The sequence below is a fragment of the Mytilus californianus genome, unplaced genomic scaffold, assembly GCF_021869535.1.
Source record: "Mytilus californianus isolate M0D057914Y unplaced genomic scaffold, xbMytCali1.0.p SCAF_1, whole genome shotgun sequence".
In the NCBI taxonomy this organism is placed as follows: Eukaryota; Metazoa; Mollusca; class Bivalvia; order Mytilida; family Mytilidae; genus Mytilus; species Mytilus californianus.
Genome location: NW_026262581.1, coordinates 115,896,673 through 115,918,913, shown reverse-complemented (window position 1 = coordinate 115,918,913; position 22,241 = coordinate 115,896,673). Strand labels below are relative to the sequence as shown.

The window sequence follows — 22,241 nt, the reverse complement described above, 5'->3', positions numbered from 1 at the left end:
GTTTCAGAAGATATCGAGGTTGGTCCAGTTAAGATCAAATGCTGGTGCCTTATTTAATGAGTTATATAAAATTAAATTGTTTCAGAGATAACAAATGCATCAACAACTATATGGCAAGTACAACTGTAAAAAATACTCAGTTTTATTGTAGTTTCCCCATCGTCTTTTCTTTTAAATCAATGAAGAAACTAGAAACCACATGCCGTGGTCAAGGATAAAGTAATCGTCTTAATTTATTGTAAGAAATCTGAATTGAGACATTCACATCTTCGCTAGCCAAAGGTTAAAACCCGTACGATGAACTGAAGTTGATGATATTCTTTGGTCTTTAGTTGCTATAGTCGTCTCACTGGAAGTCATACTACATCTTATTTTCTATTTTCAAGAAGTTAATCCAGTTTGAGAACAGTTTGACTTAATAAAATATTTTGATAAAGGTATTCACACTATATTTGAATACTTATGTACTGTCAAGGATTTGTATAGTAAGATAACATAAATCTTTGGCAGTGGAAACGTTTTAAAGAACTTGATTTTAGTTGTTTAGTTCAATCTTATTTCATTTAGGTTCTATTCAACTAAAGTGAATTTTCAACAATTAAGCTACAAAACACAAACTCTAGATTCATTTTTCAAATGGATTACATTGTATACAATATATGTGCATACATATATGGAAAACATAAACCACTTGAATATCAAAGCATAGCATTTAACATATAAGTTAAACACAAAGAGCACATTGGTAACGGCAAAAGAATGAAAACATTCTAAAAAATAAAAACAAAAGCACAAATAAAAATATTTCATGGTAATTATAATACCAAATTTTATAACTTTCCTTTCGTGTTGTTCCGGGAAGTTTTACACTCCTACCTAGGAGTCTACTCCCGTATTCGGAAGAAGAAGAAGATGTTCAAGCCTGTATATAGTGTCATTTTCTTTGCTAGTTCTATTTTCGTGTTTGAATCGACTCCTACAATTTCACGAACGAAAACTCAAATATTTTAGTACAACAGAATTTGATATCATAATTTGATCAAAACTTTTTGGTCAGTAATATTTATTACTCTGTGCAAGGATTTGAAGCTGAATTCCAAAAGTGGTATTTCGCACAAATATATTTAATACGGTGATATTACTTGTAAATCTCAAAAATACGGAATTTTCTTTGTTTTAAACACAACCCTTCTAGACTTGACCCAAGTCAGTAAATATACAATACTCAGGGGCGGATCCAGAACCTCGATGTCTGGGGGGGCACCATGAAACCAAATTTAAAGATTTGTTTAGAGATGTATATATGGTGGTGGTGTCATGTATTGGGGATGATGGTGGTCGTGTGTGTGTGTGTGTGGGGGGGGGGGGGGGGTTCAGGTCTTCATTTCTATATCTTTTAATTAATTTTGGGTCCATTTCTTTCTACTCTTTTATTTGCTGCATAATGTCCTCTATTCTTTATAGTTCAACACCCTTAATCTGTTTTCTATATTTTTTGGGCCCATTTTTTTTTCTAGTCTTTACTTTTTGACCATTACTAGTATTCTCTAATCTGTAAACCCCATTCATACCCTCATTCACGGTAAACCATTCATACCCTCATTCACGGTAACCTATACATACCCTTATTCACGGTAACCTATTCATACCCTCATACACGGTAATTGAAACAAGAAAAAATATACAAATATTACTGTACTATAAGTAGGTTTTCAAAAATACAATATCATTTTATTGATGATTATATATCAGGCACAGACCATTCATGTTTTGTGGAACGGGATGTTTTTTTAAAGACAAATCGATTGTTTCCATAAAAAATATGAGGAAAAGAAACACGACATTTGAGTTTAAATAAAAATGCTGTATGCATTGAAAAAATTGTTTGTAACAGTTGTTTAATAAAGTTCGAAAAAGACTGTCCTGAGAAAGACACATTCCCCAGAAACCGTATACAATGTGAGTGTTTGGTAATAAAGACGTATATCTCATATCGATACTAACCTTCTTGACACTAAACATCTATTTTTACATATTCTTTTAAGACCGATTTTAGTTGGTAATTTCTTTCCTGATAAGAAGATTTCACTTGTTAATCGATATTGATCCTGTTAATATATTCGTATTAATTCCAACCAGCATGTACATGTACATGTAGTTTACATAAATGCTTTTGGATATTATAGACATTACACAAAGGTGTCAATATTTACACACCCATCGATAACTTGTCATAAATCACGCATGTTGAAGCTGGGGTTAATTAATGACCAGTTTAGGAAGTAAAATCAAGCTGTGTCTTGATTTTCTATCTAGATATCTAGATAAGCAGATACAGTAGCAATAAAACTATGTGAGAAAATGTTTTTGGTGACCTCGACTGGGGGGGCACGTGCCCCCTGTGCCCCCCCGGTAAATCCGCCACTGAATACTCCGCTACAGAACTTTGCTTGCAACACTGAAAAATCATCTTTTTAATTTACGGAAATTCGGAGTGTTCCCGAATAGCATGTATTTTATTTGTCAAATGACACTTCCGGCATGGTGATAGCAAGCAACGGGGTTACTTATGCAAACAAATGACACTTAGTAGCTGAACTGAATGGAAAACGAATGTATATTGAAATGAATTCAGCATGTATGTATACGGGTGGACTACCCTAGTTTAGTTTTAAAGCCTCTATGGTTCTGAAAGTGGGTAGATCCTGTTAGGGCTAAGACTGTTACATGTTACCTAGTCTTTATCTTCCTCCTCTACCAGAAGCTTCGCTTCTAAAGCGTGCTTATTTGCACCCTAACCTTTACACACGGAGCACTCTTAAATTGGCTTACAGTTTATTTTCATAAACTTAAAGTTAATAAAACACTAACTTAATTACAGCATGCAGACTAATCCATCACCATATAAACGAAATTAAATATTTAATACTTAATCTAATTGTCCAGCCTTTCACAATCTATATATTCTGCCAACGAATAACTCCTGCCCACTGATAAACGTTTACTGTTCAAACACTATCCTCTTTATCATAAAATTCTAAAAGCTTTCCACTGCTGTACAGTTGAGCCTTAATTTTATATAAATAACATGCACATCAAATAATGTAGTACTTAAAATCTAAAATCAATTGACTTCTCATAAATATTGGATACAAGTTTACAGTTCAAACACTATCCACCTCAGAATTTTCATTCTTAAAAAACATTTATTAAGTTCATGATAATAGCTGTCATCAGACCTGGGGAAAATTATAACATGCCATTTTAGTAATTAATTACATTACAATAAAATTGTTTTTAAGTGTAATTGATTACATTACAATAAAATTGTTTTTAAGTGTAATTGATTACATTCCACTATTTACTTCTTTAAAAAAAAACATGTTAAATTTAAATAGCTATATCTGTAAATTATATCAGAGCACAGGCACTTGTTTCTATCCATGGGAAGGTCGACTATGATCTTATCATACATGTAGGTTAGGAATGGGGAACCCAACTTGACGAATGACAGTAAAATATTTGTTAGAATAACGTCAACGATTAACAATTTAACATTTAACTCCATTTGATGCTATTAAATGGAAGCTAGATAATGAGATTTGACGAATGATGATAAAAAATTAAGGAAATTGTAGGAAAAATGGATGCTGAACAATAAAGGCCATTTCTACCCTTGTATCATAATAGAAATAAATGACAAACTTTTATACGTGCACTGTTTAACATGTTATACCTACATTGTACAAATATAGGAACCCCCTCAATTTACTAATTGTAGGTATAATTTTTTTTGTCTAATTTCAAGGATGCTTTAAATTAAAATGTAATTCACTTGACTTTCCCGGCCACGTCCACTCTGTGTTTTTGTTAGATGTATTTCTATTTGTATCCATCTGATGAGTTAAGCCTTTTTCAACTGATTTTTATAATTCATTCTTATATGTATGTTGTACTGTTACACCACTGTCCCAGGTTAGGGGGAGGGTTGGGCGCTTTCTAACATGTTTAACCATGCCACATTCTGTATGTGCCTGTCCCAAGTCAGGAGCCTGTAATTCAGTGGTTGTTGTTTGTTGCTGTGTTACATATTTGTTTTTCGTACATTATTTTGTACATAAATTAGGCCGTTAGTTTTCTCATTTGAATTGTTTTACAAAACATTTGTCATTTCGGGGCCTTTTATAGCTGACTTTGCGGTATGGGCTTTGCTCATTGTTGAAGGCAGTATGGTGACCTATAGTTGTTATTTCTGTGTCATTTGGTCTCTTGTGAAGAGTTGTCTTATTGGCAATCATACCACATCTTCTTTTTTATATTTCCTTTATTATTTTTAGGGATAGACGTTCCTACTTGCCACTTGGTTCTTTAAATTGACCTTTTCCATTTAATGTCAAAAGTATTTGCTGTCTACCAATGACAACTGAATAAAGTCACCTGGCATCAACAAATAATACAAGGGCATCTGTTATTTGTGTTTGCCTCACATCATTATTCATATTTGACATATTGCATACACAAAATTACGATATACAAGTGCATGATGTGTGATTGCATCAGAAAAGCCAAAAATGATTTAAATGTCCAAGCAAATATTTGAAAGTAATAGAAAAGTAATTCATAATTACATGGCATGACAACAAATATCCTGATATCGAAAGTTTAATTTTTTATAACTGTAAATTAAATTGATACCCATTTCAGGGTATAATACATGTAATACCCATTAATAAGGATAATATGAGGCAAGTATCAGGGTTCTCACTAAGGATTTTTGAAGGCGAGTCCAGGGACTCGTCATTTTTGGCCATGGTGAGTCCAACAGTAAGAAGAAGATATTTTATTGCAATATAATTTATCATTTTAGTCTCCATGACCTAATCATGCTAATAGAGAAATGAAATTCAGATTTCTTTTAAACTTTTGCTTTAAAATGATGATATGTGTGTTCAGTTTATACAAAATATTTCAATCTTGATGCATCTTTGGACTCACCAGTTTTGAAAATGGTGAGTCCAGACAGATTTTCATGAGTCTAGGACTCATGGACTCGCCTAAGTGAGAACCCTGAGTGTGAAAGAGAACTAAGTCTGTATATAAATAACTATTTAAATACTGATTTTTTTCCTAAAATAAAACTACAGTTAAATGATTTTGAATCTTATTAGTATATAACTAAGGCCACCATTTATTTGCAATTTTACAAATTAAGACATTTGAAACCAAAAATCACTATCATTTAAAACAACTAGATAACCTACATACATGTACATTGTAATTGATTTCACGACTGGGGCTGAACAATTAATAAGTCTTTTACAAATTGCCAAAAAAAATTAAATTCCCAGCATAATTTCTGGTGAAAAAATAACTGAATTACAGAAATGTATCCAATGTTGGAATGACTGTTAGGAATTCATATATGACTTCATTTTCAATGTAAACAAAGGAACTTACTTTAAATAAATCAAATGTAAATGGTAATAATTGTCCTTGCTTAGATTTAGATATTTCAGTTTTACACGGGAAACTCCACACTAAAATTTACGACAAAAGGGACGATTTTTCATTCCCTATTGTTAATTTACCTTTTTTGGATGGTGATGTTTTGGCACCATCTTACGGTGTTTATATTTCACAACTCGTTCGCTATGCCCGTGTCTGTTGTGACGTTTTAGATTTTAATGAACGTAATCTATGTATTACTGGTAAATTATTAAGTCAGGAATTTCGTTACCAAAAATTACTTAAAACCTTTACTAAATTCTTCCATAGATATAAAGATTTGGTTTTGAGATTGGTTGTACCTGTAGAAAACTTATTTCAAACGGGATAGCACATCCTCATTTTTACGGAGATATTGTTTAGCGTGCCCGGAAATTTAGAAATGATCCTGGTAAACTTATCGATCCTTTAAATAAACTTATTCTAAAAGGTTACCAATTCAACACTGTAATTAGATCTTTGAATATTGTTTTTATTGGTATTAATATTGATTTTGTTATCAGTAAATTAAAAGCAAACTAAATATTATTGTTATATACATATGCACTTTCATGGATCTACAATCTGTCGATACCTGTATCTTGGCATTGCACAAGGTCATGTTATTCTCCGACTGTTTATGACGTCTATACACATGATACACTAAATCATTTGGATGTTGGATGTGTACTGATTGATAATTTAGTCTTAGATGCAAGATTTTTTTTACTAGTTGTAATTGGCTTTGAACTAGCTGTCAATAACTGCGAGTACTCTCAGATTGGTACTTAGTGTCTTTTTGTTGTTGGGATGTACAAGTACATTTGTACCCGGCCACGTCCACTCTGTGTTTTTTTTAAGGTGTATTTCTATTTGTATCCATCTGATGAGTTAAGCCTTTTTCAACTGATTTTTATACGCCCGTTTACGGGACGTATTATGGTATACCGTTGTCCGTCTGTCTGTCCGTCTGTCCGTCGTCAACATGTCGGACATTAATTCAAAAACGCTTTAATCAATTTGCATAAAACTTTAGTGAATTGTTTATATCTATTGACGTGAGCTCCCTTTCGTTTTTTATAAATTTTAGATTTTACGTTTCTGAGTTATGGGGTTTTATTCATTAAAAAAAGGGGGATTTTCCAGTTTTCGGACAATAACTCGAGAATGCTATCACCAACTTGCAAGAAATTGTGGTGAATTGTTTATATCTATTGACAAGAGCTCCCTTTTGATTTTTATATATTTCAGATTTTACATTTCCGAGTTACAGGGTTTTATTCATAAAAAAAAGGGGGATTTTTCAGTTTTCAGACAAAAAATCAAAAATGCTTTCAGCAGTTCTTATGAAACTTTGGTGAATTGTTTATATCTATTGATGTAAGCTCCGTTTAGAATTTTATAAATTTTACATTTTACATTTCTGAGTTATGGGGTTTTATTCATTAAAAAAGGGGGGATTTTCCAGTTTTTGGACAATAACTCAAAAATGCTGTCAGAAATTCTCATGAAACTGTAGTGAATTATTTATATCTATTGATTTAAGCTCCCTTTACATTTTCATAAATTTTTAATATGACATTGAGAATTAATTGAACTTTAATTGTTTATAGTCTGACAACAAATTTACTTAGTATTGGGCAACAGCACAGTGTATTGCACAACAGCAAGAAATCTTTAATTGAATATAAACTCAATTCATATTACCAATTTCAAGTTCTTTGACTACATTTATTCAGAAACCTATAATATGTTAAATATTTAATACAATCCAAATTCAGACCTGTATCAAGCTGGAATATTGTGTCCATTTTTGTCCCAACTGTTCAGGGTTGGACCTTTGCGGGCGTATCCAGTTGCGCTCAGCGAAGCAGTTTATTATAGTTTGTTCTTATGTTGTACCACATCTTCTTTTTTATATATAAAGCTTGTTTTATAGTAAAGTTTAATTAAAAACTACAAATTTAACAATCAGCTTATTAATGATCTTTGTACTTACATCCGAGCTCCTTTGTTCTACCAGGAGTGATCTGAGCTGGATCACCTCTACCAGATCACCCTAGCTTGAGTTTCTTTGTTCTGCATGCTTACCTTTGTTCTGTATCATTTTGGCGGGAATATCAAATCCACAATAAAACTTACATAAATTTATATGGAAAAGATTAACTATCAAAATTTATGTAGAAAAAAATCCAGTGTCTATGTTGGGTTTGAACTCAAGACCTTTAGCATATAGACCCACGATTCATACCCCTACACCAGGAAGACGGGATACAAACTCACTGTTAATTTAACATATTTAAACATTGTGTCTGGGGCTCATAAAGGGCATATACTATATAGTAATATATAAAGTATATTATAATGATTGTGTAGCGTTCTAAACTAGATTTGATGAAGCATAAATGTTTTTTTTATACATTCTAGAACAGCTGGGATGTGAAATAGTTATCACATTCGAATTTGGTGTGTCAGTGTAAGATCACCCTCTGGCCTCCGGCCATCGGGGTGATCTTACACTGACACACCGCGTCCTCATCGAATAACTATTAATTTACAGAAATCTTCCAGGCTGATTGATCTGAGGTGAGTTTCCCCAGAGAACTAATTAATTTTGACTGCTATAAAAACTTATGTTAAATGAGCATTACTCATTTTGTTACGTACACAAACAGAATAAATAATGTTTAACTGACTTCTTAAAAGCTTAATATTTCAGAAGGTAGAAGACCTGGATGCTTCATACTTTGTATATAGATGCCTTATGTTTTGTTATATGTCCATTGTCCTTGACCTCATTTTCATGGTTAAGTGACTACTTGAAAAAAAAGTTAAAATTTTTTGTAATCTTAATTTCTCTCTTACTGTGAGTAATAGGATAACTATATTTGATATGTGCGTACCTTGCAAGGTCCTCATGCCTGTTTTCACTTGACGGTCAGGAGTTGACCTCCACCTTATTTCATCATGGATCAGTGAACAAGGTTAAGTTTTCGTGGTCAAGTCATGTCTCAGATACTACACACGTATAAGCAAAAGGTCAACTTTATTTGATGTATGGAATGATTGTAAGGTGTACATGTACATGTCCAACTGGCAGGTGTCATCTCACCTTGACCTCATTTTCACAGTTCAGTGATTAAATTTAAGTTTTTGTGTTTTGGTCTGTTTTTCTAATACTGTATGCAATAGGTCAACTATACATGTAGTTGATGTATGGAAATATTTTACAAGATGTACAAGTCTGCAGTGGCGGATCCAGAAATTTTCATAAGAGGGGCCTACTGACTGCTAAAGAGGGGGCCCACTCCAGTCATGCTTCAGTGATTCCCTAAATAATCAACCAAATTTTTTCCAAAAAGGGGGAAGGGAGGGGGTTCCACTAAATCGGCCTCTGGTCTGGCAGGTTTTATTCAACCTTGACCTCATTTTTACGGTTTATTGCTAAATGTTAAGTTTTTATGTTTTGGTCTGTTTTTCTTAAACTATAAGCAATAGGTCAACTATATTTGGTGTATGGAATGATTGTAAGGTGTATACGTCTCACTCCGACAGTTCTGTCTAGCAGTTATCATCTGACCTTGACCTCATTTTCATGGTTCAGTGGTCAATGTTAAGTTTTCCTGGTTAAATTTGTTTCTCAGATACTATATACAATAGGTCAACTATATTTAAAGCATGGAATGATTGTAAGGTGTACATGTCTGACTGGCAGGGTTAATCTGACCTTGACCTCATCTTCATTGTTCATTGGTCACTATAAAGTTTCCATGGTCTGTTTCTTGTACATGTATATACTATAAGCAATAGGTCAACTATATTTGGTGTATGAAATGATTGTAAGGTGTACATGTATTTCTGGCTTGGTTTATCAGAACTTGACCTCATTTTCTTGGATCATGTGAAGTTTATGCAATACTTGTAGTAAAACTATATTTAGGACTATCAACATAAAATCATTGGTCAGTAAAGCAGGCGAGACATTTCAGTGTATGCACTTATGTATTTGTAACCAACAAATACAGAAACACCTCAAGCAATTGGTAACATGTGACATAGCTTTGAATAGTTGAAATGGACCTGGTAGGGGATCCCCTCCCCCACACTGTTGTGTATATAATTTTTGCTCCATTTCCTACTTTGATATAGAATATTATGATTATTTTGTAGGTTTTCAATCAAGAACAAGAACAATACATATATAATAAAGTTCCATGATGGAGACAGAAGCTGCCAAAGAGGATGACATGGTTGACCGTAAAGCAAAAGCTAATCTGACTTACCTGGGATATTTGCCTAGTGTAGTATTAGTTGTAGCATTAGGTTTGGGACTGTACACACAATGGCAGTTTACACAGAACAATGTGATTCTAGGATTTGCCATACTTGGATTTTTCATTTTTGCAGTCTCCTGTGCTTTGCGATATTACTTTAACTTTGAACTTATTGGACAAACATTATTACATATATGGCTAGGATGTATACTTGGCATAATAATATTTGCAGATCAAAAAGAGATAGAGTTTGTAATGTCACAAGAAGTGACAAATGTTTTGTTGGTAACAAGTGCTGTATTAACATGGTGTTGGAATCTGTTAGAGAGGATGTTACATTTAGTCAAACATGAAGCAAAGATGTTTACAACAGTACAAATTCTAGAAAGTATTGGATTAATGATCTCAACACTTGTAACTGGAAAAGATGCCTTATCTTTTTCACTTTTGGTGCTTGCATTTAATGTAAATTTAGCGTCTATTAGACTAAAATCATTCCTAGGATTACTGAGTTTTATAGCAATGGTGTGTGTTTCTGTTTTTGTGATTTTTCAGGAGGTTGGGTTGTCAGGAAACTTTTATGGACTAGCCTGTTTTGCAGCAAGGCATTCCTTTGAACCATTTATTGATTTATATTTTTCTGGTTTAACAACACTTCAAAGATGGCAAGGATTTTTTAATCTTTCCAAATTTTTAAGATACATTTTCGTTCTTGTTGTATTTGCCTTTAACATTGCTACTGGTGCTGTGATTGGCAAATTGTCAGCCACTCACAAAGAGTGGTACATTGTTGTACCTTTAACTGTTGTCTTTGCCTGTATCTGGCTGTGTTTTCATTTGACGTACTTTATAACATGCTGGAAACTGATGTCCAAAATCACTGAATGCAATCTTACATATAACAGCTTGACTGACGAGCGTAAGAATATGAGCAGAATAATGGCTTCAAAAGGAGTTCGCCATTTCAGTTTGATTTCACAAAGACTCATCTGTATAACTTTGTTGACTACAGTTCTACTTGGAGGATTAGGATGGGAAACCAGAAAGTCATACAGTTTAGGAATGATATTGCTGGTACTTCCAATAGAATGTATGACACTTAGTTTGTTCTGGTACCTTGGCGATAATCTTGGTGGCACAGCAACAGGCTATGCTGTTATTGCTCCTGTAACTGGTCATAAGTAAGATAATTTCTGTAGTTGTGATATTCTATAAGCCTAAGTGTATGTACAAATATATGCAAGAAAAATGTGAATGTAACTTTTATAAACTTGCATATATTTGAAGAAAAAATTGAAGAAAACTTTCAACATTATTTTTATAAAACATTCATGACATTACAGGGATCTCTTAGTACTTAAGGTTACAGTTATGATTTATCATACACTGTGGCTTCTTTTAGTTTTGTGGATACCAATTTATGATGTTATGTCTTCATGCAGACTCTTGCTTTGTGTAACTAGCATGTTAAATATCTGGCTCAGTATATCTGTCTAGTACAAAGCAGGGTTCATATTCATACTACATTAACTTGTTCTCATCCTGATATGCATGTAATATTTGTCTCTGGACTTAAACTTTAATCAAATCATCCAAGCTGAAAACATCAAGATTTAAACTATACAAATTTAAATGTTAGATGATGCATTGAGCCACTTTTAGGCAGAGATCCTTACTGGATTGGTATGACATTAGTGATCATAGGCGAATCCGGGGGGGTGGGGGGGGGGTGGGGGGGGGGGGGGGCTCCCCCTTAGGTCAGTCAGCGGGCCCCCCCCCTTATGAAAAGTTCTGGATCCGCCACTGGTGATTGTAAGAAATTAATTAAATGAGATCATATTTTTCTTATGATTAACAGTACATGTAGTAGCTAAACATTATAGCTAAACAACATTTGATATGAATGGTTCTTAGAATGATTGTGCTGAACATTTTTTAGGAGGGGGTCTATCAATTTTTATTTTCCAGTTCTTAAGTTTCATTCATAGGAAATAATATTACATGAACATTAATAGAAGATCATAGAAAATGTTTTGTATGTGAATATTTATAACATGCACATAAGCATAATATGCTCTTTGACAGTTTTCATTTGACCTGGGTCATCTCTTGTAAGGAGTTGGCTTGGCATGCAGTGAGTAGAAAACAAGTTCAAAACTTCAAATTACTAAATCATAAAAAAAAAAACAATTGTTGATGACTGTGAACATAAGGACATGATAGAAACCCAATGGCACAAATTACCAAAAGACATCTAGAATACATTGTATGATTCCTCAGTCTTCAACAATACACAAGTGTAATTTTATACACAGATATGATAGATTTGTGTTTTTAATCAAAGTTTTGCTGGTTGAATGAATACATTATTTATTTCTGTTGATATTATTACTGTTGTAGCTATTCACACGTATATGGCGAATAATATGCATAGGTCATGTACCTATATTTTATTCTACCATTTTTATTTATTTCAGGAGAGGATCTAGGGTAAATATTATGTCACAAGAGGCAATGCAAGATATGGGGACAAGGGCAACAACCACTTTGAACAAAGTCAGTTATTTCTTCAACTATCACATGATAGACAACTATGGCTGTGATTACTCAACAAGTGGGCTAGCAATTGACTATTTAGAGTCTAAACTGAAGGCCTTCTTTGACAGAAGAATGTCAGATGGACCAAAGTATGACTCTTATATCTTGTATTTCAGTGGAGATGTATATGAAAATGGTGAATGGGCTTTATCTGGTAAGTTTGAAATACACACAAATTCATTAAAAGTTGTACGCATTGAAAAGCATAGAAAATAATTCATGTAATTGAAAAACTAATATATTTTTCAAATGAAAGTTATACTTAAAGATGATTGACTTAAGGGCATACGATACAGTTACAGGGGAAGTAATGACGTTGCTAACGTAAAATGATGTTTTTCGCGACGTCAAACTGTGACATATCGGTAAAAGATGCATATTGGCTGATTTTGATCATTAGCTTGAAAACGAGTACATTGACCCCTTTTTTTTAAATGACATTCAGATTTATTATGTATGAAGATTATGTGTACCGATTTTAATGAAAAAAATCTCCGATGATTTTTTTTTAAATTGAATAATTATATAAATATACAACAAAAAAAAACCTGTTTGTTTCTATAATCATGAGAGAAAAAAATTGAATATTTCCAAAATTTTGTTACTCAAATTAAAATAAACTTATGTGTAGACGATATTCTGAATTTTTTTTTACAAAAGTCTGCTTGTGATTATCTTTTGAAACAAAAGTTAGGTATGTCTGTTGAAAGGATAGAAGTTCCAAGAAACCAAAACTTTCATTAAATATTTAAAATTTCTACCCTATTTATCTCTAAATGTAGCACATGAAGGTATTTTTTTATTACATATTTGAATTGACCAGGTGAAAATAGCTGGTATGCACATTTTCTTCAAAAATTCACTGTGGGATCAAAACTGTATCATGTGCCCTTAATAAAGATTAGAAGAAGTTTGTAACATGCAAAAATAATAAGAAATTTACAAGGCAAAATAGAGATTACACAAATCAAAAACAATTGACATTTCCACCATGGAAACTGGAAGAAGACAATACTTGCACATTAAAAACCCCACCTATCAACAACATAGTCTGACACTGGAATAGTAATCAACAACAAAAATAACTTTAAAAAACTCAAAAACACAAATTAACGACAATAACTTCAAAAAGCACAGACACACAAATCAACAACAAAAACAACTTTAAAAAACACAAACACAGGATTCAACAACACAGCTGTGAAAGGTAAAACCATAAAGAGATCCAAAAGAACACAACAGAACTTTAACAGAATTCCATGCTATACTATAAGCAGAAATATTTAATAGAACTTGACAAAAAAAAGTTGAAGAAACACAACAGAGCAGTCACAGTTATAGCAAATACAGAACACAACAACAAAAAATGGTGAAAAGAACACAAGTAAACAGAATAGTAACAGAAGAGCATACCAATTACAGAAATACTAAATAAAATATGGCAACACAGCAAGAAGAAGTATAGTAGAAGATTTGAAAATACAGAAGTTAGATAAAAAATGACAACGAAAGGAACACAAAGGAACAGTCACAGAAGATCATACAAAATAAAGAAATACTAAATAGAACATGGCAGTACAGGCATTGATAGAAAACAGAACTGAAAAGTCACAGAAGACCATAACAAATACAAAAATAATAAATAAAACATGACAAGAATAGTCACAGAAGAACACACCAAATGTAGAAATAATAATAGAACATTGTAAGAACAAAACAGAAAAGTCACAGAAGAGCATAAAAAATGGAGAAATACTAAATAGAACCTGGCAAAACATGCACAATGAAAGGAACACAACAGAACAGTCTTTAAGAAGAGCACACCAAATACAGAAATACTATACAAAACATGGCAAAACAGACATGGAAAGAGCATAGCAAATACAGAAATATTAGATGGAACATGACAAAACAGACAGCCATTAAAAGAACCCAACAGAAAAGTCACCAAAGAGCATAACAAATACAGAAATACTAAATAGAACATTCCAAGGTGGACATTGAAAGAACACAACAGTCACAGGAGAGAATACCAAATACAGAAATACTATACAAAACATGGCAAAACAGACATGGAAAGAACACAACAGAACAGTAACTTAAGAGCATAGCAAATACAGAAATACTAGATAGAACATGACAAAACAGACAGCCATTAAAAGAACACAACAGAAAAGTCACTGAAGAGCACACCAAATACAGAAATACTAAATAGAACATGGCAAAACAGACATGGAAAGATCACAACAGAAAAGTCACCAAAGAGCATAGCAAATACGGAAATACTAAGTAGAACATGCCAAAGTGGACATTGAAAGAACACAACAGTCACAGGAGAGAATACAAATACAGAAATACTAAATAGAAAATTGGCAAAATAAACAGAGAGAGAAAAAAACACAAATCACTACCATGGATGAACACGACAAAGTAAAATACAGAAATTAAACATGAAAAAGGGAAAATGTGAAAAATTAATTATATTTAAATGTTGTTTTTTTTTATTGTTTTTAATGAAAGTCCTGATATTATAGAAAAAATATGATTACAATAAATAGGTACAGATCTAAATTAAATCCTAACATCTCAAAGTAGAAAAGTGAGACTTAGAAGTGCTGTTTCCAGTGTCGGCGGTGTCATCAACAATATTTATTTTGTGATTAGGTCAATTTATGGGGAACCACTAGTGGTAGGACAGTGATATTTGGTGTGAAGGTGTATAAGCATTGGCGCATGTCATTTCCATGGAGATTATATGGCACTGCCCCCTCAGTAATGGTCTATTGACATTGAAACTTTTGCTTAGTTTACATGTACATGTATTAGTTTGTGATTAGGTAGTTTATGAGGAATCTTTATTGGTAGGTCACACACCCCTCCCAGTCATGGTCTATTGACTGAATGCTTTGGATAGTTTACATGTTAAAGTTTGTGATTAGTTTAAGTTTAAGATGAACCACTAATGTTAAGTCAATGATAGTTTGCATGGTATGCAGATATATTGGCATTTGCAAGTCTCATTTCAATAGAGATTATATGGCCCTACCCTCTCAGGGTTTATTGACTTTGAAACTTTTACATAGTTTACAAGTCAAAGTTTGTGTTAAGGTTAGTTTAAAAGGAACCACTCATGATAATTATAAGTCAATGGTATTTGGTATGCAGTTTTATAAGCATTGGCATTTCTCATTTCCATTGAGGTTATTTGGCTTTGCATCTCCAGTCATGGTGCATTGACTTTGAATGATTTGCATAGTTAACATGTCTAAATTTTAATTTCAACATTTACCTGTATGATTATACTATCAAAATTACAAAACGTGAGAGATATCTCTGTGTCAACAGTTTATTATAGATTATCCTGTGATTTATTGAGATTTCCTAAAATTTGTAATTTCTTTATTATAATCAGATTACTTAAGGGTACAAGTGTCTTACTTAAGGATATCACTTATGGCTATTAAACATTTTTTTAGGAGGTTCAACTTTTAAAAATGATAATCATCTTAAATTTCCAACTAGAATTTTTGTCAAGTGTATACAATGTAGATTTGTTGAGGTTCTGTTCAATGTGTGAACTTTTAAAGTGTGGTAATCACTGAATTGATAGCATACATTTATTAAAATATTGCTTTTGCAATCACTTATCATAAAACATCTTAAGATATGGAAATTGTTTATGATTTAAAACATATCTTATTATAAATTTGTTACAGATAATAGTGGCTTGAAACTAGAGACTTTGTTAGAATGGTGGGCATCTAAAAACTCAGGTTGTGGTACCAGATTAATCTTGATTCTAGATACAACACATTCCTATATGTGGGCAAAAGATGTTCAGAGAGTTTGGGGAGAATATGTTGCAATACAAACTTGTACATTCCAGAAATCCAAGGACATAGAATTTGGTAACTGTGCTCAAGTTGGAACTTTTACACAAGATTATGTACATTTTAATGCTGAGGCAGAAATTTTCCCTGGATGGTCAGCGAAAGAGAGAACAGTGAAAGCAGTATATAAAGTTTCTAAATGTTGGACAGATTTCACATTCCATTTACCAACAGTAGATGAAATATATAATCATTGGGATAGTAGCTTCCCAAGATGTATGAAGCCTTTGATAAAAGCTGTGAATATTGGAGGTACAGGAAGCCTTTGCTTCTGTTGTCACTGTCTAACAAGGTGTTTGAAAAGGAAGCGAATGAAATGGCTTCCTCCAAAGCAAATTGATACTGGACATGGCTTTAAATTAATTAGATCATAGCTGTGATTTATATGTGCCATAATGTCATTCAGAGTGTTTGGTTTCTAATGCTTTATTAATGTTTCTCAAAAATCAACAATTTTCTATCAGCATTTCCTTTGTCAATTTCAAAAATTTATTTTGCTCAGAAATTCGAAGGGGAAATGTAATTGTTACAAATCTTCAGTGTGTGCTGTTATCCTTAACAGAAAGAAAATGTAAAATGACAAATTATAAGTTAAAAAGACAGAATTGAATTAAAACCATCAAATCATGTTTTTGAAAATACAACAGCAAGAAGACAGAATATTATTTTGAACTGCATAATTAATTAATTCTTAAGTTGATGTACAAAATACTCTGTTCATTATAAGTAAGGAGGTGCATAAGTATATATATTGTGTACAAATTATAATTGGTATCGAATTTCGGTACAAGATCATCATTATTTTGTCAAACTTTTGTGAACTTCAAAATATAATATGATAAACTGGGCACACTGTCTTTGATTTGGCTTATAACAACCATATGACTGCATGCTTCAATCATATGCATAACACTGATTCAAAGTTTATAACAATCACCAAAAGATATTTTGATGACATTTGTCCCAATCCGGTGTCCTTATTTGCAGAATATGCCGAAGAGGATAAGGCTAAATGTAAGGTTAAAATATGTTAATCAGGGGCTGATCCAGCCATTTTTAAAAGGGGGGTTCCAACCATATGCCCCCATTCTAAAGCATTGATTGTCAAAAAAAGGGGGGGGTTTCAACCCCCAGAACCCCCCCCTGGATCCACCACTGTTAATTTTCAAATTATTCATGGTAAATAATGGTTAAATTATAAAATTGTAACACCTGGTGAACTTGTACACAGTATATACACTAGTTAAACAATAAATTATCAACAACAACAAAAATATCATGTTGAAATACATATTTCTATTGTGCCTATTTTATAGATACTTGTAGATAGTAAAAGATTTATCGGTAATTATGATTTACCAGGTAGGATTTTTCAAGCCCTGTTATTTTTATGCACAGTTTTACTATGATAGAATTGTGATATAATAGTAATGATCTTTATTTCCCAAGACGTAACAACTATGTGACATACAACATAAAATACACATAGTATACATAGAATAGCAAAAGGTGTTGTGAAACATATTTCATGCCAGACCTTAATTTTTGTGCACAAAATGTGAAGTTACCCAAATTACATAGCTCTTTTAGATTATTTGAACTCATTTATTGTATGTATTCAATAAGTTTTTTTTCAATAATAAGGTTTAAGATATAGATAGGTGTTAGAAATCAAAGCCATTTAAATGCAGAATAAATGTTGCTGAACTTGTAAGTTATTTATGCTATGCACTTCTTCTTTGTTTTAATTATCGAGTCAAGATTTTTCATATTAGCAAACCAATTATGACCAGTTCTGATGAACAGATCTTTAAACTTTAAACCTCTGTAGCGGTGGGGGCATTAAGTTTTACCCTTGTCTGTCTGTTCGTACGTACGTACGTACAACGTATGTCCCAAAGTTGGTTTCCGTTCTCTAACTTAAGTTTGCCTCAACCAAATGTTATGAAACTTATACACAATGCTTATTACCACAAAACACAGATTAAATTTGAATTTAGGTGGCGTCACTTAAATCGTTCTAGAGTTATGCCCTTTACAAATGGAAATATTGCTGAATTTTTCGTTCTCTAACTTCAGTTTGCCTCAACCAAATGTTATGAAGCTTATACACAATGCTTATTACCACAAAACACAGATCAAGTTTGAATTTTGGTGGCGTCACTTTAACCGTTCTAGAGTTATGTCCCTTTACAAATGGCTCAATTTTTCGTTTCCCTTCTCTAACTTTAGTTTGTCTCAACCAAATTTTATGAAACTTATACACAATGCTTATTACCACAAAACACAGCTCAAGTTTGAATTTTGGTGGTGTCACTTTTACTGTTCTAGAGTTATGCCCCTTTACAAACGGAAAAATTGCTAAATTTTTCGTTTCCGTTCTCTAACTTAAGTTTGCCTCAACCAAATGTTATGAAACTTATACACAATACTTATTACCACAAAACTCAGATCAAGTACAAATTTGGGTAGTGTCACTTTTACCGTTCTTCAATTATGTCCCTTTATAACTTTATAAGATATGCAAGTGGGGGCATCATCTGTGTCCCATGGACACATTCCCCATTTATTTTTTCATATGAGGTATGACTAGAAAGATACAATTGACAGAACATTTATGTTAAATGCATATCTTTATAATATGGACATAAATCAGTCATAGTATTAGCTTGTTGGCTAATGATAGGTGTATGGCTGATTCATATTTTTATGGTGTATAACATGTACTAATCTGTTCCAACTCCTTTTCAGAAGATGTGAACCTTATTCCCTCAAACATAGACCATTGACCCATTTAAAGCTTTATTTAAGTTAACTGCGATGTTTTGTTGTAGATGGCCTTAAGAACAAGTCTAAAGAATAAGCCATTGATATATGACAATCTTGTGATATAATATTGGGTCAAATCTTTATCAATATTTATGATTTATTAATATGAACAAAGCAGATAGCCATTTTATTATATAGAAGAAATTTGGAATAATGAAAACTAGATAAATTTAAATATTGAAGTCTTCATGAATTTCTAAATATTGTTTGGTAAATCGTAGACTCCTGATATCTTGGTTTTGGATGATAATTTTAAAAGTACCTTGGGACCAAATACTTTTGAATTCAGGTGCCATAAACCATTGAATACAGTGAATACAGGTCAAGTTCTAAGTTTTAACATTTATGTGTTAGAGTTATAGCCCTTAATTGAACAAAAATGCTGATATTGATGATTATTGGATGTTAACCAGAATATAACTAGAACAAATAATTTCATACTTTTTTGGCATTGTTATGAACAGTTAAGTATAGGTCAAGTGAAAGTTACAATTTAACTGTTGTAAAGTAAGTGTCCATGATTGAATAGAAAATGTTGACATTAAAGATTAAAGGTTTCTGGATGATCACCAGAAAATATTGGCCTCGCTGCCCTTGCTGTTGTAACCATTGTGGACAAATATGTCCCCATTCCTCAAACCCTGGATCTGCCCCTACTGATGTCAAATTCATGATGATTGTCAGGTGAGAGATATAGGCTACTGTGAGACTTTAATTGCTTAATGTAGAATTTCAACATACAACAGATTATTGTTGCTGATTTTGGAAAATCACATTTTTTTAAAGTGATTTAAAGATAATTTTCCTCCCAATGAGGAAATCAGTTCTATTGAAAATCTATAACAATAAATTATTGTTAAATATAATAATGTATTTTTTGTGATATTTTTAATAAAAGGTTTTTTTAAACGGGAAAAAAAGTCTTTACAGAGTTTTTGTTAACAAAGGAAACATAGATCATTTACAATATCAATGACTTGTTTTTCCTTGTTTTTGCTTTCTTCTGTCTTACTTTTCAGTTAACCCTGGTTCTGTTGATGGGGTCAATGCACTTGTTTATCCTTTCCATTTTAGAAGAGTTCAGGATCAATTAACAAGATTGAATGAACCTTGCCAACTTTTGTAGTTTAATTGAATTCTGGATCAGTTGCCCTTGTCATCCTTTTTGTCGAGCCTGCGACTTTTGTCGCAAAAGCGAGACATAGCGATCCTACATTCCGTCGTCGTTGTGGTTGGCGGCATCCACAAATATTCACTCTGTGGTTAAAGTTTTTGGAATTTTAATAACTTTCTTAAACTATCCTGGATTTCTACCAAACTTGGACAGACGCTTGTTTATGATCATAAGATAGTATCCAGAGTAATTTTGTAAAAAAAAACCTGTTTATCCATATTTTACTTAAAAATGGACTTAGTTTTTCTGCCAGTCAACATTACATTCACTCTGTGGTTAAAGTTTTTGAAATTTTAATAACTTTCTTAAACTAACCTGGATTTCTACCAAACTTGGACAGAAGCTTGTTTATGATCATAAGATAGTATCCAGAAGTAAATTTTGTAAAAAAAAAATACTGTTTATCCGTATTTTACTTAAAATGGATTTAGTTTTTCTGCCAGTTAACATTACATTCACTCTGTGGTTAAAGTTTTTAAAATTTTAATAACTTTCTTAAACTATCCTGGGTTTGTACCAAACTTGGACAGAAGCTTGTTTATGATCAAAAGCTAGTATCTAGAAGGAAATTTGGTAAAAAAAAAATTCCTGTTTTTCCGTATATTACTTATAAATGGACTTAGTTTTTCTTTTAGTTAACATTACATATAGTCTGCAGTTAAAGTTTTTAAAACACTTATTAGATTCATAAACCATCCTGGATTTTTACCAAACTTGGATAGAAGCTTCTTACAATCAAAAGATAGTATCTGGAGGAAAATTTTTATAATTTTTTCCCCATTTTTGTTGAGCATGCAACTAACAGCAAAAGTAGGCGAGACACTGGGTTCCGCGGAACCCTTACGAATATTTTAGTTATATTGAGGCTTGGATCAGTTACTAGACTAGTATGTCCTTGCCAACTTTTCTAGGGATATTGCGGTCTGGATCAGTTGCTGGGCTGGTATGTCCTTGCCAACCTTTTTGGGTATATTGATGTGTTAAGCAGTTGCCAGTCTGGTATATCCTTGCCAACCTTTCTAGGTTTATGAGGGCTGGATTAGTTGTTGGGCTGGTATGACCTTGCCAACCTTTCTAGTTATATTGAGGTCTGGACAGTTGTTGGGCTGTTATGTCCTTGCCAATCTCCACCTTTCTAGGTATATTGAGGTCTTGGTCAGTTAATGGGCTGGTATGTCCTTGCCATCCTTTCTTGGTATATAGAGGTTAGGATCAGATACTGGGCTGGTATTCCTTGCCATCCTTTCTAGATGTATCGAGGTTTGGATCAGTTGCTGGGCTGGTATGTTCTTACCAACCTTGTCTAATTATATTGCAATCTGGATCAGTTGGTAAGAAATCTTCATCAAATCATACATTCAATAAAGAAATTTCAGGATGATAGTTTTTAAAGATGTTGTGAGTTTACAAGGAAGATGCCTTTAAAAAATGGGTTTTTGAGTGACAATAGCATGGCATATTGTTGTACATGTATTACACATACAAAGGATAACATGAATTACCAAAAATTTAGACAGTACAATGGATTGTACCAACTACCAACACCTGATTCTTTGATCTAGATAGTCTAACTTGGACAAACACAAATAATCGTGGGGTTTAACCAGTTTTTAAAGATCGCACACCTTCCCCTCTTTGCATATCTGGACCATATGTTGTATAATGAAAAATACATCAACTGGAACAAGTCCATAAAAAGCAGAAACAATAACATTAAACCGCACCAGTTTTACTCCACAGATGAGCTTTTTGTTGAGTCTGCGATATTTATGTCACGAAAGTGAGATACAGCGATCCTAGATTCCGGCTTCGGTGGCATCAACATTTAAGTTCAGTCTGTGGTTAAAGTTTTTTTGGACATCAATAACTTTTCAAACCTTCATGGAATTTTATGAAATTTGGACAGAAGCTTGTTTACAAAAATACAGTATTTAGAGCTAAATTTTGAAAATATTTATTTTCATTTTTCTGTATTTTACTCATAAATGGACT

General features: G+C 32.7%; 1 protein-coding gene across 1 annotated transcript; it reads left to right on the top strand.

Moving 5' to 3' along the window:
* The first annotated feature begins 2,513 nt into the window (after positions 1 to 2,513).
* LOC127731609 (transmembrane protein 168-like) lies at positions 2,514 to 19,995 on the top strand. Its single transcript, XM_052240396.1, has 4 exons — positions 2,514 to 2,638; positions 9,655 to 10,939; positions 12,236 to 12,510; positions 16,073 to 19,995. Exons 2-4 carry the CDS (start codon positions 9,699 to 9,701, stop codon positions 16,618 to 16,620), a joined length of 2,064 nt encoding a protein of 687 aa, XP_052096356.1. The 5' UTR covers positions 2,514 to 2,638; positions 9,655 to 9,698; the 3' UTR covers positions 16,621 to 19,995.
* The last annotated feature ends 2,246 nt before the right edge of the window (positions 19,996 to 22,241 follow it).